This window comes from Furipterus horrens, unplaced genomic scaffold (genome assembly GCF_987537825.1).
Source record: "Furipterus horrens unplaced genomic scaffold, mFurHor1.1.pri manual_scaffold_10, whole genome shotgun sequence".
NCBI classification, from domain to species: domain Eukaryota; kingdom Metazoa; phylum Chordata; class Mammalia; order Chiroptera; family Furipteridae; genus Furipterus; species Furipterus horrens.
In genome coordinates, this window is record NW_028327180.1 from 66,266,432 (window position 1) to 66,282,584 (window position 16,153).

The 16,153-nt window shown below is 42.7% G+C and overlaps 1 protein-coding gene across 8 annotated transcripts in view; it reads right to left on the bottom strand.

The window, feature by feature from the left end:
- ACSL6 (acyl-CoA synthetase long chain family member 6) overlaps nt 1–16,153 on the bottom strand; it is a 54,306-nt gene that overhangs the window by 2,811 nt on the left and 35,342 nt on the right. For all 8 annotated transcript variants that reach the window (XM_090288020.1, XM_090288016.1, XM_090288017.1 and 5 more), the window contains 5 exons: nt 13,760–13,848; nt 12,921–13,037; nt 9,929–10,072; nt 7,825–7,926; nt 6,819–6,890 (listed from right to left, as the gene is read on the bottom strand). In XM_090288020.1, the coding sequence (XP_090144146.1) occupies nt 6,819–6,890; nt 7,825–7,926; nt 9,929–10,072; nt 12,921–13,037; nt 13,760–13,848 (524 nt within the window). The remainder of the gene's footprint in view (nt 1–6,818; nt 6,891–7,824; nt 7,927–9,928; nt 10,073–12,920; nt 13,038–13,759; nt 13,849–16,153) is intronic.

Here is a 16,153-nt window from a genome sequence, read left to right on the forward strand (position 1 = left end):
AATTTACAGAGGAACAACATTAGAGTGGGAGAACCGAGAATCAAATCAATGATTTGGAACATAAGGAAGGAAAAAAAAAACCAATCAGGACAACAAGTAGAAAAAAGAATCTCAAAAAATGAGAATAGTATGAGCAGCCTCTGGGACATCTTCAAGAGGTCCAACATTTGCATCATACGGGTGCCAAAAGAAGAAGAGAATGAGCAAGAAATTGGAAATCTATTTGAAAAAAATAATGAAAGAAACTTCCCTAATTCGGTGAAGGAAATAGGCATGCAAGCACAGGAAGCACAGAGTCCCAAACAAGAAGGATACAAAGAAGCCCACACCAAGACACATCATAATTAAAATGCCAAAGGTTAAAGATAAGGAGAGGATCTTAAAAGCAGCAAGTAAAAAGCAGTTATTTACCTACAGGGGAGTTACCATAAGATTGTCAGCTGATTTCTCAAAAGAAACTTTGCAGGCTAGAAGGAGTTGGCAAGAAATATTCAAAGTCATGAAAGGCTGGAACCTACAGCCAGGATTGCTCTACCGAGCAAAGATATCATTTAGAATGAAAGGGCAGATAAAGTGCTTCCCAGACAAGAAAAAGATAAAGGAGTTCATCATAGCCCAACCATTATTATATCAAATATTAAAGGGACTTATTGAAGAAAAAGAAGATCAAAACTATGAACAATAAAATGGCAAAAATACATATCTATCAACAACTGAATCTAAAAAACAAACTCAACAAGAACAGAGACAGAAGAATGGATACAGAGAATGTTTTGATGGTTTCCAGATGAAAGGGGGGTATGGAAGAATTAGTGAAGAGGTGAAGGGATTAAGAAGTACAAATAGGTAGTTACAGAATGGTCATGGAGATGAAAGTACAGTGTAGGAAATGGGGTAGCCAAGGAACTTATATGCATGACCCATGGACATGAACAATGGTAGGGGGGGTGACTGCCTAAGGGAGTGGGGGGTGCCGGGTGGAGGGGTCAAAGGGGGAAAAATCAGGACAACTGTAATAGCATAATCACTAAAATATAATTACAAAAATATTTTAAAAATCAACTGACATGATTAGGAAATGACTTACTTCAAAATCAATGTATATATCACCTCATACCTGGTAGGATGGCTATCACCCAAAAAAACAAAATAAAAAGTGAAGGTAGAGAGAAACTGGAACTCTTGTACATTGCTAGTGGGAATGTAAAATGGTGCTGCCACTGTAGAAAACAGTATGGCATTTCTTCAAAAAATTAAAAATAGAATTACCATATGACCTAGTAATCCACAATATCCCAGAAGAAGAATTGAAAGCAGGGTTTCCAAAAGATAATTGTACAGCCATGTTCACAATAGCATTATTCACAAATAATGGAATAATGTGGAAGCAATCCAAATGTCTATCAGTGGATGAATGGATAAGCAAAATGTGTTATATCCATACAATGGAACACTATTTACTTTTAAAAGGAAGAAAATTCTAACGTATGCTATAATATGGATGAACCTTGAAGACATTAAGCTGAGTGAAAGAAGCCAGTCGCAAAAATGCACAAATAGTGTATGATTCCTCTGATATGAAGCACTTACAGTAGTCAAAGTCACAGAGACAGAAAGTAAAGTGGTGCTTGCCAGGGGCTGGGAGGAGGGAGGGGCGTGGAATTGGGAGTTATAGTTCAATGACACTAGAGTTGCAGTTTTACAAGATGAAAAGGATCATGGAGATGGATGGTTGTAACGGTTGGACAATATTAGAAATGCATCTAACACCTCCCAACTGTACACTTAAAAATGGTCAAGATGATAAATTTTATCTTATGTGTATTTTACCAGAATTAAAAAAAATTGGAAAAAAAACTAATGTATGCAAATAGTTGCAAAAATTCAGAATGTCACTGATAGTTTTTAAAATATCTGATGCTAATAGTCTAATGCCCTGGCGGGTGGGTATTCTGAGATATCAAAGAATTCTCTGCTCTGAGAACTCTCCATTATATTCACTGATATACAATTATACAAAGAATATCTCTAAAACAGCTATACCTCCAACTTCTTGAAAAGCTTTAATTTTAACAAATTCTGGCTTTTTTTTTTTTTTAAAAAAAAACCATGCTTATAATTTAAAACTGCGGAAGTTTTCAAATGAACACAGTATTAATAAACCAGAGGAAAGGACGTGAGGCTAAAATGAGAGCTAGCCTTATAGGCAGCTGCCTCAACATTACACAGTAAAATGATTTCGATTTGGATATCCAATATAAATAGCTGGAAATCTGGGCTAAAAGGGGTTGTTATCAAATATTTCAAAATTAGTTAAGGTTCAGAGAAGCAAGGTGCTGACAGGGAATAGGGCTGCTATTTTCTGTACTCTGTGAAAAGGACTTTTTTCCTAATTTATTTTTATTAAACACAAACCATCCTAGGGGACACCAAATTCACAGGAAGCAGGTCTCAAGGGAGCCGTTTTCAGGCTACAGTGCATTGAGAACTAGGGGTTCTGAAGAGGCTACTGCTGGGGCAGCGTGGAGGTGAGGCGTAGATAGGTAGGGGTGGGCAGAGGCGGATTTAATGGCAGGCACACTGGGTGCGCTCCTTGGACCTCGACTTCTGAAGGGCCCCACAAAACTCCAACTTTATACTTTTTTCTAATGACACCAAGTTTGGTTTCATTACTATGCTGCATAAAATATGGTTAACATGTATTTTTATTTTCCCTGTCTCTCTTTTTTTTAAGGGGCTCAATATTTTCTTCTGCGCCCCAGGTCTCAACCGACCTTAACCCGCCTCTGGGGATGGGATGAGGTGGGGAGTGGCAGAAGTGTGTGGATGGAGTGGGTCAGGGAGGGACAAAATAAGGTGGTGGGCTGGAAGGAGGGGGACGACAGGCTCTGGTTCAAGCCCAGAACCCCCAGAACAATGTTGCTCTTAATTTTGTGCAGGCTTCACTTTCATGTAAGATGCCATCTAAGTTCTGCTACTTAGCAAGTTGGGAGATTACCATTTGACAACAAAATTAGTTAACCTGAAGAAGACATGTACACGATTTAAATCAAACTGAATTCTACACGCAGCGATTCAACTTCATTACTCACGTTCACTGTCATAAAACGAAAAATTGAAAAATCGACAGTGCTAATGTCCTTAACTTTAAAAAAAAGTTCTCTTCTGATAGAAACAGTATCACATAAAGACTCCTGGCAAGTGCAAACCAGCTAACCACTTTCTTTTGTAAGTGAAATTAATTACATAATTTTAGAAGGGGGTGCAAAGCCAAGATGTAATTTCCAGTGTCCCCGCAGCCTGGCTCCAGCTCCTCTGCCTCCCTAACAGCACGTGGAGAACAACGTGTAATTGGGGCAAGAGTCTGTGTTCAGTACAGGCACGGGGTGAGCACCTTTGAAAATCCAGTAGTGACAAGCAGAAGCTAAAAAACAGTACAGGCCAGGGAATATGGTGTTCATGGGGAGAGCTACATGACGCTATTTAGATGTTAAGTAGAAGGTAAAAGAAAACGTTATGATCTTAGGAATAAAGAACGGCATCAACAGGTAGATTCTGAATATCTGTAACACCAGCTACCTGCAGCAAGCCAAAAGGGATGGTGGAGCATCTGCAGCTCAAGCTGCCTCTACAAAGAGGCTCTGTGTGAGGGTAACTGAGCACCATGGCCCTCAGCTCAGCTCTCAGCCCCTTAGGGAGCAATCAGGGGGCCTGTTCCTGCTGCAGTCTGACCTACAGGCCTGGGCCTCTGTAAATTCTTCCATGAAAACACCTGTACAAACTGCTCCAGCAACTATAAGCCTCATCAGTAAGTGGGGAAAAGATGGGTCAAACCAACTGTCTAACTATCATTGCCTTTAACTGTGGGTCACAAACCCACAGTTAAGGAGTAAACCAATGATAAAACCAATTTTAATTTTTTAGAAATAATCATATATTTTCTAATACAACTAAACTGTCAAGTGTGAAAAAAGGATTGAGAATAATCTCCCTTTATGCCTAATAGAACATGAAACTCATTTTCCGATTTGTAGTAAGCAAACATTTTGTTGAGGGTTTCATTCTGAAACCCTGCCCAGTAAGTCTGTATTCTTAAAGCTTTTGTTGAATGATTTAAGCCTTGGGCTTGGATACCTATTTGCGTGTGTTTCTTCAAAAACTCGTGTTAAGCATTAACTGATCACTCATATTTGAAGAAAAAGGAAAAGGACGGGCTGACGATGGATTATGAATTGTCACTGAAAAGCGATTCTATAGGCTTTTTAAAATTTAGAAGTAATGTAACATTTAAATATTTTTTTGGAATAAAATATGTGAAAAGTGTCAATTTATGTTAATTCATTAGAGCACAGAACTTTTCTTAATTTTGAAGAAATATAGTATTTAAATATTTTCAATGGTATTACTTAATGAAATACTTTTAACATACAGTATTGCTTGTAAATAATAAACACAGAGTGATTAATTTAGGACAGAAAAATAAAGTGGAAAAACATTTATATTAATTAGGAAAATGTTCAATTCATTTCTAATTAAAAGGCATATTGATTAGATAAGTATTCATTTCAATGACAGAAAATTCAATAAAATGTTTTTAATGAGGGCTTCCCAGTCAGAATTGAAAAATTTATGAAGTATCAAAGTTCACTTTGTATTGCCTATGCAAACTAGTAAAGCATATAAAAGTCACGAAAATGGTTAAATCACAGTTACGTATGCTCAAATACTTCCCAGGTACCTACATTTTAAAGTTATTGATAGTTCCTTTAAATGCTTCATATCTATTCACTACTCATTAAAATGTATCTTCCAAAGATCTTCATAAATTAATAATGGTTGGCTTAGTTCCAGGAATTGTCTGTTTCTATAAATTAAATTACATTAATTTTTAAATCTAATTTGAAGTTTAATTCATATCAACCCTGCCCAGTAAGTCTGTATTCTTAAAGCTTTTGTTGAATGATTTAAGCCTTGGGCTTGGATACCTATTTGTGTGTGTTTCTTCAAAAACTCGTGGCAAGCCTTAACTGATCACTCATATTTGAAGAAAAAGGATGGGCTAACAATGGATTATGGATTGACCCAATTTCTGTTTAACTTTGCAGCATCAGTGGACCCTCCTCAGGCATGAGGCCTGGTGTGTGCTCTCCTGTGGTCAGCCGAGGGCACATACTGGCTGTGGTGGGGAGGATGCCGCAGGCCAACAAAGAGGCGGCGGCAGCCTTGGCAAGAACACTCAGGTCTTTGGGATACCACATGACTTCTCTGTGTTTGACGTTACCATGGTGATGGCAGATCGTTAGAGCAGGAACTCTGCTTAAAGCTTATGGAAAGTCAAGAACACCTCCTCTCAGTGGAAGCTCTAACTTGCCCAATGTTTAACACTGGAAACAAAGCCAAAGGTACCTTTTTGGCATAATTTTAAGAATAAGTAGTCTTCCAGGAAGAGGAATCTAGATGTTATACTTCACAGGCCCTAGGGCAGGTCATACATCCCAAGCCCAGCAGGGGGCGTGTAGGCCTTAGGAATCACAGGAACGGATCACTTCAGTAATCCTGGTCCCAGGCCAGGTGCTTGCCCAGTGCCCTCAGAGGCAGTGTGGAGATCAGCCCGCAGGCCAGGGCAGCCTGGTGGTGGACCACCCATCTGTGACACTGCTTTACGTGACTATACGATGTGTCAACAGCTTCCCTTATGGAAGGGCAACGAAGTCAGTTCTACCAAATTTAGAAATTTAAATAACTATTATGCCAGGATTGGCCCTTCATTCAGAAAGATAAATATAATTTGCCTCAGATTTCATAATTTTATGAGGATTTATTCATATAGGTCTTATTTGCCCTAAAATATGCTGTCAGATGAGAGTAAAGCAGTGTGTCTCAAAGTAGGTTAATATAAAGATCTATTTCAAAAGAAAAACAATTCTGTCAGATCCTAAAATTATGTTCAGATTTCCTCAGTTTGGAACTTAAAAAAATAAATTAGTCTTAAACTGTGGAAGCATTTAATTGCAAGTAATTGCTCTAAGAGCTTTATATTTAAAACTGGTTTTAAAATGTTTTAGGTTATCATCAAAATGAACATACAGGATCCCTAATACTATATTTGGGGACCCTTACTGGAGAAACAAAATTTTATAAAAAGTAATTATTAATTACATACTAAGAAATTTTAAAAATCAGTATTTTTTTTCTGCTTGATTTTTCTTCTTAAATTTTTGACTAAAGAGGATGTAAAAATGGTGTATGTAACTAGGATCAAGTGTGCTTATGAATTCAGTTACAGCATGAACTGCAACCTTGCAAAGACAAAAGGTCTTAGAGAACTACTGTGTCCTCTCCTAACACATTCCTTGTTTCTTCCCCCTTGCAGAAGGCATGCTATGTTAACAGATCATTGGCCCAAGGAGCACAATTTTTCCAACGTCCTAGCAAGTAAGATTCCCTGCTGCAGCCAAGAGGAGTGTCCCCATAAAAGTAAAAATAAGACAGGGCTCTGGTCTGGACCAGTGCAGGCAGTTTGGAGGCAGACCACGCACACATGATCTAGCAGTGACGGCTGGGGTCAGGTTTCGGCTTTCTGAATATCCGTGCTTCTGAGGACAGCAAGCGACCTCACTCAATCTGTGGCCCGTTTCATTCTTGGAGGCAGGCTGTAGCCGTCAGGCTGGAACAGGCCTTCAGGGCTCCATGGGTACACAGCCTGCCTGCAAGCCACAGCATGGAGGCTGGGCATCTTGGTCAGTGTCACTGCAGGCTAATTTAATTTTCATCACTGCCCAAAGGGCTATAACAAATGTGGGGAAGATTATAGTTACCTGTTCAAAAGAATGGAGTCCACTTTCTTTTCCTAACCTTACCATATCTTCCAAAATGGCTTTCTTCAGCTCCTGAATTGAACCACATAGGTAAAATTACAATACCAAAAACACATTTCATACCAACACACCATCACCCCCCAAAAAAACTAGGGCTGACACTCCCTGGGAGCATACTGCTCATCTGGCAAGTACTAGGCATGCCCAAAAGAGTGACAGGCTAAGGGACCATTTGATTTTTTTTAAATTGAATGTATTGGGGTGACATTGGTTAATAAAGTTATATAGCTTTCAGGTGTGTATCATCTATGCATTGTATTATGTGTTTACCACCCCAAGTCAACCAACTGATGTGGCCCTCTGGTCCGCCTGGTGAGTCCCAGGGGCCCTGTCACCCCCAGAAGAGCCCAGGGCTTAGAGGAAGCAATGGGGTCTGTGGTTGCTGCTGAGAAATGGACCGTGTGACTGGAGGGGCTGATGCTGAGCCAGAGCGCAGACACCCTCTTCCACAGACCCCTCCATGTACCATGAGGTTTCTGCAAGGTGTGAGTGGCTAATGCTCTAAGCAGGAGGATCTGTGTTCCTTCTTCAATTACATGACTGTCTCTCTAAACCCAGTAGATACACAATCCAACTCACACTGGGAGAGAGCATGGCCACTGAGTCAAAGGCCTGTGCTCACATCTGACCCTGCTGTTAACCACCTGTGTTGGCCTTGGGCAAACCGCCAGGCTCTCTGGCCTCTGCTGCAAGCTGCAAAACAAGCTCTCTGTGATGTCTCCTGGCTCTAAAATTCAATTGTTCACCAAACTTTCTAAGAAGAAATGTGAGTTCCTTCAACAACAACAAAGAAGATGAACTTCTGGTTTAAGATTCCCACCATTTATAAAGTTAGTAATTTCCCTACATGTTCCAATCTCGCCAGTCTACTATTTCTCTGTCTTTCCATTATGCAGTATCATAAAAGGTCCAGTGGCCTTTTAGGCAGCAGCCCCACGGTACAGACCTCATTTGCACACAGCTCTGCATATGTCCCTTCAATTCCTCTCTTCTGTGCCCAGGAGGGCATGACTTCAGGGTCAGGCACAACGATGCCCACCAAAAAGGCCTGCAATCTCACCAAAGAAACACAAGTCATGACATTCTACTCTACCATATTTATTTCAATTTTTTCCTAAGAAAATTATAAAAATTTTGACATAGATACAAAATTAAGATATAGTACTAAAAGATACAGCAATCACCAAGATAAAACAATTACCAAAATTAACAAAAGCTTTTAAAGTCACAAAAGCTCTTATATGCTTTCCTTTAAATTTACTAAAAGTCTAGTTGGCATACAATATTATATTACTGACAAAAGCTTTTAAAGTGGTAATTTGTAGTCCAGCATTAAAAATAATCTCTTGGTATTCTCTGACTCCACCCTTTTCTAAAAATAAGTATATGCCTTATGTTATGAAACATTTCCACCAATATATCACACATACTTGACTGTTTATTTTCTGATCTATTTTCCTAACTTTGTAAAAAAATTAATAAAGAATAAATTTAAGGAGATTAAGGATCAACAAAGTTAGGCCTGCCTGCACCTTTGATCCTTATGCTAAACTCAAATGTGTACATTGTCAGGATGTTAATCAACAACTCTATGAACCAAAACATGTATTTCTCAGGACTTTCTGACCATTTAAAAATTGTTGATTAATATGGTCCTCCATTTCATTAATATGGTTCATTAAGTTATAAAAAATAATTTCATATTTAATTATAGAAATCTAATGAATGCAAAGACTACATTCATAGTGATCTTTCTGACTTCAAGTCTTAATGATGTTGAAAGCAGAATAAAAATAAACCCTCTCCAAATAATTTAATCCTAAACCATATAAATTAACATATTAGCTTAATATATTAAGCTTTATCATCATCAGTGCCTTTATTTGCGACGCTATACTGTCGGGTTCTCCCTGGGAAAGTATCGAGACTTGGAACCCCACACAGGCCAGGTAAAGGAAATGAAGCCTATAAGACCTAACTGGAAAACTGGGAAAGCTGGGTGCATACATGCCTCAATGCTTTAGCCAGTGTGTCCAGGTGGGAATCTAGACATGAGAAAATGCTTTATGTCCTTTGAAGCTTGCCCTGCTCTTTTACCTCACTTGATCACTTTATCTTACCAGCAGCAGAGGTTTTAACTTTAACTCAAAATGAACTTATCCTCCCGATTTTATAGCCATCTGAAGTCTTTGTGTCCAACACACCCTGACCTGAGGGAGGTCTCAACCTTCCTTCAATTATTATCCCTGAACAACATCTGTTTTCTGTAATCAGCACTGTTTAACATTGATTGATGAGCTTTACATGTATGCTATGTGCCCTTAACCTTACTGCACTCAATAAAAGACCTTGGAGGAGGGCAACTGAGGCATTTGTCTCTCAGACATTTGCTGGCCTTCTCTCCCCTAGCACAAGCAGCCTGGGAAGTGTTCATTTCATCCGCGGCACCAGGGGATCTCTGCAGGTTGGGGGTCCTCAACACTATACCTATTTATCTGTGAAGGTCATTTGCATATTTCAAAGTCAAAACAGTAGAAACCCTGAATCTTGCTTCAGCATCATACTTTAATATTCCTCTTGGAAGTAGGTGGAGCATTAATTAAAAGTAGTAGATATAGCACAGGGAATAGTCAATAATACTGTAATAACTGTGTGTGATGACAGATGGGTACTCGACTTACTGGAGTGATCACTTTATAAGCTATGTAAATATCAAATGACTGGGTTGTACAACCGAAACTAATATAATATTGTACATCAACTGTAATTGAAAAATAAAAATTATTAAACATACACGTAAAGTTAAAAGTAGTGCCATTGTCCATTACTACTACTTCAAGCAACTTATTACCTAAGTGCAATTTATCAGACCCTAAGCAATTAAGATTTCTCCTTCAAAAAGGAAATTTATCTCATAATCTAATATGTAGCAGAATACTGATGTCTGTTAAGAAATTAATGATTACCAAATACCTAGGAAGTCACTCTGAGACAACTACACTTCCCAGCAGGCCCAGCACAGGTGGGAGGGCTAAAGACAGGGGACTCACCTGTAAGCTGTCCCCATGGACATAGGTTTGTGCCACGGGTTCACTTCGGATGTAGATGTTCTCAATCTTCTCAGGCGCAATATATTCTCCCTGAGCAAGTTTAAATATGTGCTTCTTCCGATCAATAATTTTAAGAGTTCCTGCCTGTGGAGTTGCACAAACAGCTTCATTTAAAAAATGGCATCCCCTGAGTCTGAACCCCTCTCTCCTTGGTGCCATAGCCACTCATTCCTGTCCTATCCCACCTGCAGGCTCCACCCTGATCTGCTCCTCTGTCTGGTGTCTCTGCTCTTACACAGCCACTGAGCATCACAGGTGGATGGCTCCCAAGCTCTGCTGGGGCCTAAGTGGCCCCTGTCCTTTCCTCTCAGCATTTACCCCCTCCCTTGCTCCCCTCCCACCCCTACCACTCTTCTCCTCAGAAAGCCCACCTACCTTCCCACCAGGTTTCACCCCTCACCCAGGCTGTTTGCTCCTGCTGTCCCTTTGCTCCCAGCATCTCCAGATCTGCTGCCTTAAGCCCTGCTTAGGTCTCTCACCCAGTTACTGTGCCACCCCCAAAGAGCGGCCTCTCCTTCCCCAGCACACAGCACAGCTCTGGCAGAGGTGCCAGGGGACACCCACCTGACAGGCCAGAGGGCCAGGACCTCCGCAGCAGGTGGGCCACCACTTGGGCAGTACGTGCATATGCTCCTAGCCTCCGGGATCCCCCTCACCTCCCGCTTCCCTTTCTTTCTGCATTTCCTAAGTGGGTCTCTCCTTAGGCTTGACCCTTGAATGTTGCACATTGCTTGCCTCTACTGACAATGATCCTTGAGGGAACTGCCCTTGGCCAGTGCCACATCTGTCTAAGCTTCCAGCCAGACCTCTTGACTGAGTTCAGACCCAGAACTCAACTATCCCCAGCCATCCGCAGATGCAGCATGTCCCCTCCCCCTAGGAGACTCCTCCCTATCCTCCTCACGCCTGTCCCAGTCCCCAAGCCCTAAAACCGGGCATGGCATTGCCACTTGCCTCCCTGGGGCTTCTAGCAGTCAGGTCCTAGCTCATAAGTCTCTCCCCATGAAAACCATGCCCTGACCAGACTTCTGCATATGCTCTGTCCCACTCCATCTGCTTGAGCCACTAGAACCAGAGCAATCTCTCCGGAAGAAAACCAAGCAAGCCCGGTTCTGCTCCAAACCCAGGCTGGACATCACGCCCTTTCCCTACACTGGCTTCTTTGGTACTCAGGGCACCCACCAGCTGGGTGTTGTCACTTCTGCTGCACAAAGGAAGGGAAGATCATAGAGGTTACTTAACTCTTCCAAAGCCACACAGCTAGGAGGCAGGGGAACCAGGATTTGAATCAGGTCTTTCTGGATCAGAAGCTTATACCTTTTCCTTGATCTCTTTATCTAATACTATTTCAAAAAAATAATTTTAAAAAATTGACTCCCACAGACTGCCTGCCTGCTGTCTTGGGCTTTGAGTTCAAGCCCAAGTTCAAACACTAGGTGCTTTACATTAATTTACTTGCTTCTCAGAACAGCCTGCAAGGTAGGTGGTTTCATCCAAGTTACTGGGCATCAGTGGCAGAGCCAACATTTTGTGAGGCTTTATGCTTTATCCAATTTTGAGGGTTCTCTTTAAGAAAAATAACAGGAAGTGAAGTGCAGAGCCTTGGAAGGGGGCCCACATAAGTGAGGGGACCCAGGGCCTAAGCTTCCTTAGCTGAAGGGACAATCCACCCTCCACCAGGGTCCAGGGCCTGCTGCCTCCACCAGCCTGCCTGCCCTATCCCTGTGGGTCCGCAGTGAGAACTGCTCACTTCACAAGTCCCTGCTCAGCATGAGCTGTTACTCCTGTCCCGAGGGCCCTTCCCACTCTCTCCTCACACTCAGGGCAGGACTCAGCTCCTGGGACTGTGCCCAGAGTAGGCTCCTGTCCTCCTCTGCCCCTCCCAGGTGCATGCAGCCCTCGGTTCCAGCCCACCACATGGGGCTAGGAACTCTCTGAAGCCGTGTCTCTGCCCTGAGCAGAATCCCTGGCCCAAGGCACACACCAAGGACACATCCTTTGCTAAAAGAGTAAGCATTTTTCAAAGGGAAGCATGCAGATCCAGGCAGTGGCAGAGCTCACCCACCCTGGAGACGGCTCACCACCACCCTCACGACCAGTAAACTCTGCATCTCAGAATATCCACCACGAACCTTAGCCCCTTCCTGGAGACAGGACAGGTTCCTGGGGCAAGCTGCATCTGGCAAGGGCTCTTGCTTTCAGTGATGTAACCTTCCGCTCAGAGCTTTTATCTAAGCATCTCCTATGTGCCAGGCATTGTGCTAAATGCTTTACAGTATAATCTCACTTATTCTGCACAGTAATAACTGTACAGGTAAACAGTGGTATTATCCCCATTTTACAGATGACAGAATAAGGCACAATAACTGATTTGGGCTAAAAGTGGGGGGCCAGAGCTGAAGAATTTCACGTAGCCTCACATTCTAATTCTGCAAGTGAATCAACACGGAGTCCCACAGAGGGAAGAGGCTTTGCCCACGGTCACGAGAGCCACTGCTGTCAGAGCCAAAGGAACTCAGCCGTCTTCTGGCCCAGCTCCAAGCTCTTCACACTGCTCAGCACCACCTTTCAGCTGGGGACCAGCGTCCATGGGCTCCCAGCCCTGACCTGTCTCATGTCTTCTGCAACTATGAACTCCTGTGCCCTGCAGTCCACCCATCAGATTCCATGGCACTGTTGGGGCTCCTTCTGGAAGCCACTAAGGGTGGGAGTGGGTCCCATACTCCAGCTCACCCTCCCACAAAGATCCCTAGGCCTGGCCTTAGGAGGCTGCAGAAGCTTTGGAGACAAGGTAAAGAAGAGCATCTCAATCCCTGGAGGTGCCCCAGGATGACAAGGTGTTGGGCAGGGCATGGAAAGAACCACTGCCTCAGCATGAATCGGATTCACTCCCCCACCCAAATGCTGTGCTCGTGGCTGCAGACATACGAACCGGCAGCCAGCGCCCAATGTCTCCTGTGTGGAGCCATCCATCGCTGTCCAGGGCCTCCTCGGTCTTGGCTGGATCTTTCAGGTAACCTTTGAACACATTTGGTCCTCTCACACATATCTGTGGGGACAAACGCCCGGTTTCCTTCAGCGCACGACATGTGGATTCCTGGCGTGAGGTTGTCATGAGGCCCGTGCAGACACTTATGCCGACGACCCTCAGGAAATCCACCATGGAGACGGTAGTGATGACAACAGAGGACAAAAACAGCCACCAAGGTCGGAGCTGTCTCCTGCCTTCTCTCGAGCAGCATCCTCTCCATCTTTCCTCTCTGCCCTGGCCATCCCAGGCCTCCCCCACAACCTCTTCTTCCTCAGGAAGCCCCAGCCTTAAGCACATGCTGCTTTGTGGCACTGATGGGGTCACATCAGAACATGATGGTTGGCTGACTCTACCAGAGATGCCTCTGCCCCCAGCCTCATGACCAGAGAGCCACCCACTCCCAGGGAATGAATGAGTACAGGCCGGCTCTGCCTACCCCATTGGGCCTATTTGCAAATGGTCAAGTGTCTGCTGGGACAGAGCCACAGCACCAGGCCATGCCACTGAGGGAAAAAATGGGATTTTTAAAAAAGTTTGGCAATTCTAGTTCTTGATTTAGATCAGCTCAGTCCCAGCCTTGTTTTGTAAACATGAGACAAAACACTGAATTTAGCTGAGTCAAATTAATCAGTAGTTTAAAGTGACTTTACACATAGGGTAAAATGAACATTGTTAATTTTTTTCTTTTACTCACTACATGGGGCACCCACAGACACAAATGGCTAAATGCTGATGCGTACCTCTCCTTCTCCTTTGCTGGCCCAGTAGTTCAGCTCCTCAACATCGATGAGCTTGATGTGATTGCAGGGCAGAGGCGCCCCGACATGCCCTAGAACATGGAGCAACACAGCATCGGTCAGTGTCCAGGCCAGTTTCAGCAGTGAAGACGCTCCATGCCACATCAAACCCCCAAGGGGTCAAAGTTAGGAATTATGGATGAGAAGCAACACACCTTTAGATGGACATTTGTTACAGGCAAGTGCTGATAATAAAACATGCTTAGTGATTTTAGACAGAGGGGAAGGGAGTGGGCGAGAGAGAGGGAAAGAAACATCGAAGTGGGAGAGAAACATTGACTGGTTCCCTCTCACACTCACCCCCACCAGGGACTGAACTGGCAACCTAGGTATGTGCCCTGACCAGGAATCGAACTTGCAGCCCTTCAGTTTGTGGGATGATGCTTCAACCGACTAAGCCACACCGGCTAGGGCATATGATGCCTTTTTATTATTTTATTTTATTTTATTCTTTTAATTTTTAATGATTTTACTTATTCTAGAGAGAGGGGAAGGGAAGGAGAAAGAGGGGGAGAGGAACATTGATGTGAGTGAGAAACATTGATTAGTTGCCTCTCATGTGTGCCCTGACCAGAGACCAAACCTGCAACCCAGGCACGTGCCCTGACTGGGAATCAAACCCGCAACCTTTCAGTTTATCAGACAATGCCCAACCAACTGAGCCATGCAGGTTAGGGCAGGATTTTTTTTACAATCATGCCCATGTTAAAAGATTTTCTCCATTGTTAGATCATATGCCTTGGCTTGGGGTTCATAAAATACAGTGATCATTGCTTTTGCTCCAGTCACCAGACTGTTGGTTAATATACATGGTGATAATCTAGAACTCTGGTTAAAATACAGATTTTGATTCAGTAGGTCTGGGATGATGCTTCTGGTCCACACACTGCACTTTGAGTAACAAAGGGATGGAAAACAGATTGACGTAACTTGTCCCGAAAAACAATACTTCAGATTTTCTGAGTCTTATATATTCCAACCACAAAATTACACTGAAGTCATTTTCTAGTAATTTTTTTTTTTTTTTTTTGGTGGTTACAGAATTCACTGGCAAGGTGGTGGAATGTTAATCCGGTGCTGGCCAAGGTCCTGAAAGAAAAGTGAGCGGCAGAGCCATGGAGATAAAAAAATTAGCAATGACACTTTGGTTTCTGTTTTAAACGAGAGTTGAAAAATCTTTCACAATTTGTACAAAGATACCTATCTTTCCACACTCAAAAGCCTTGGCAAGTTTTTATGGTAAGGAGGAATAAAAAAGGCAAAACATCAAAAGTCTTACATAGGAAAATGTAGAGCAGGACATAAGAGGAAAGAAAGCGTACAAAAGGAAGATGGCATGTCAGATTGATCGGTAAATATGATGGTAGCAATAAGAAACAAGTTAGTGAACCAGGACCTCAGAAGACAGTCCTTGTAGTATATTTGCCAGTGGCAGAAAGATCAAAGAATTTACGTATATGCCAAAGGCTTTATTCAGCTAGAGTTTAAAAGATAAAACTCAGAAAAAAAGTGCTTCTATATTTGAGTTAGCCAAATATGATTTTGGTTTGGAGTCCAGCTCTCATGTCTCTGCTGACCCCCTCAGGGCGCCCTGCACATAGGATTGCATCACGGGGCCTATCTCTTATGCACACATGCTATCCCAGGCTTTCTAGTCTGCAGCTGAGCAAACTAGAAGCATGAGCGTGGTCCTGGGCTCACAGAGGAAATGGATGCCCCAAAGGATTCTTTTGCTGAATGGTTTTCAGATTCTTCCAGAATCTGGTCAAAACTTGTGATGGACAGTAGAGGAGCTCCCTGCTGCTTCCTCCTGGCCCTGAAAGATGAGTCTCTTCAGAATAAGGGTGTGGACAGGAGCTACTCCTTCCTGAGGCTGCCACTGTCATAGGTCCCTAGTTCCCAAAGGGCCTCAGCAATGGCCCTTTAAGAAATAGTGCTCTTGTCACTAGGAAGTGGCCTCTCTTTCCTTAATAACATCCAATTCATGGCCTGATTCCTTCACTCTGAAATGACAATAAGCAAGGCTGTGTGGTATTCAGAATCTGTGAAACCCAGTATACTGATATTTATTGATATAACCATTTTTCTACTGGAGCTATATTGTAATCTATTACTTCTTTTTTTTAAACATGACAATAAAAGAAATGGTAACATGCCAAAAAAGGTAGGAAAATACAAAATTTTGTAACAAAGAGAACAACGGCTCCATAATGCTGCAACCTAGATATAACAGCCATCAGTGTTTTTCCTCTATTTCCACTATTTTTCTGAGGTGCCCTTGTAAATTTACTTTCCATGAAGAAGTTTTGCAGCTGTTTTAACTCAGCAGTTTCTGGT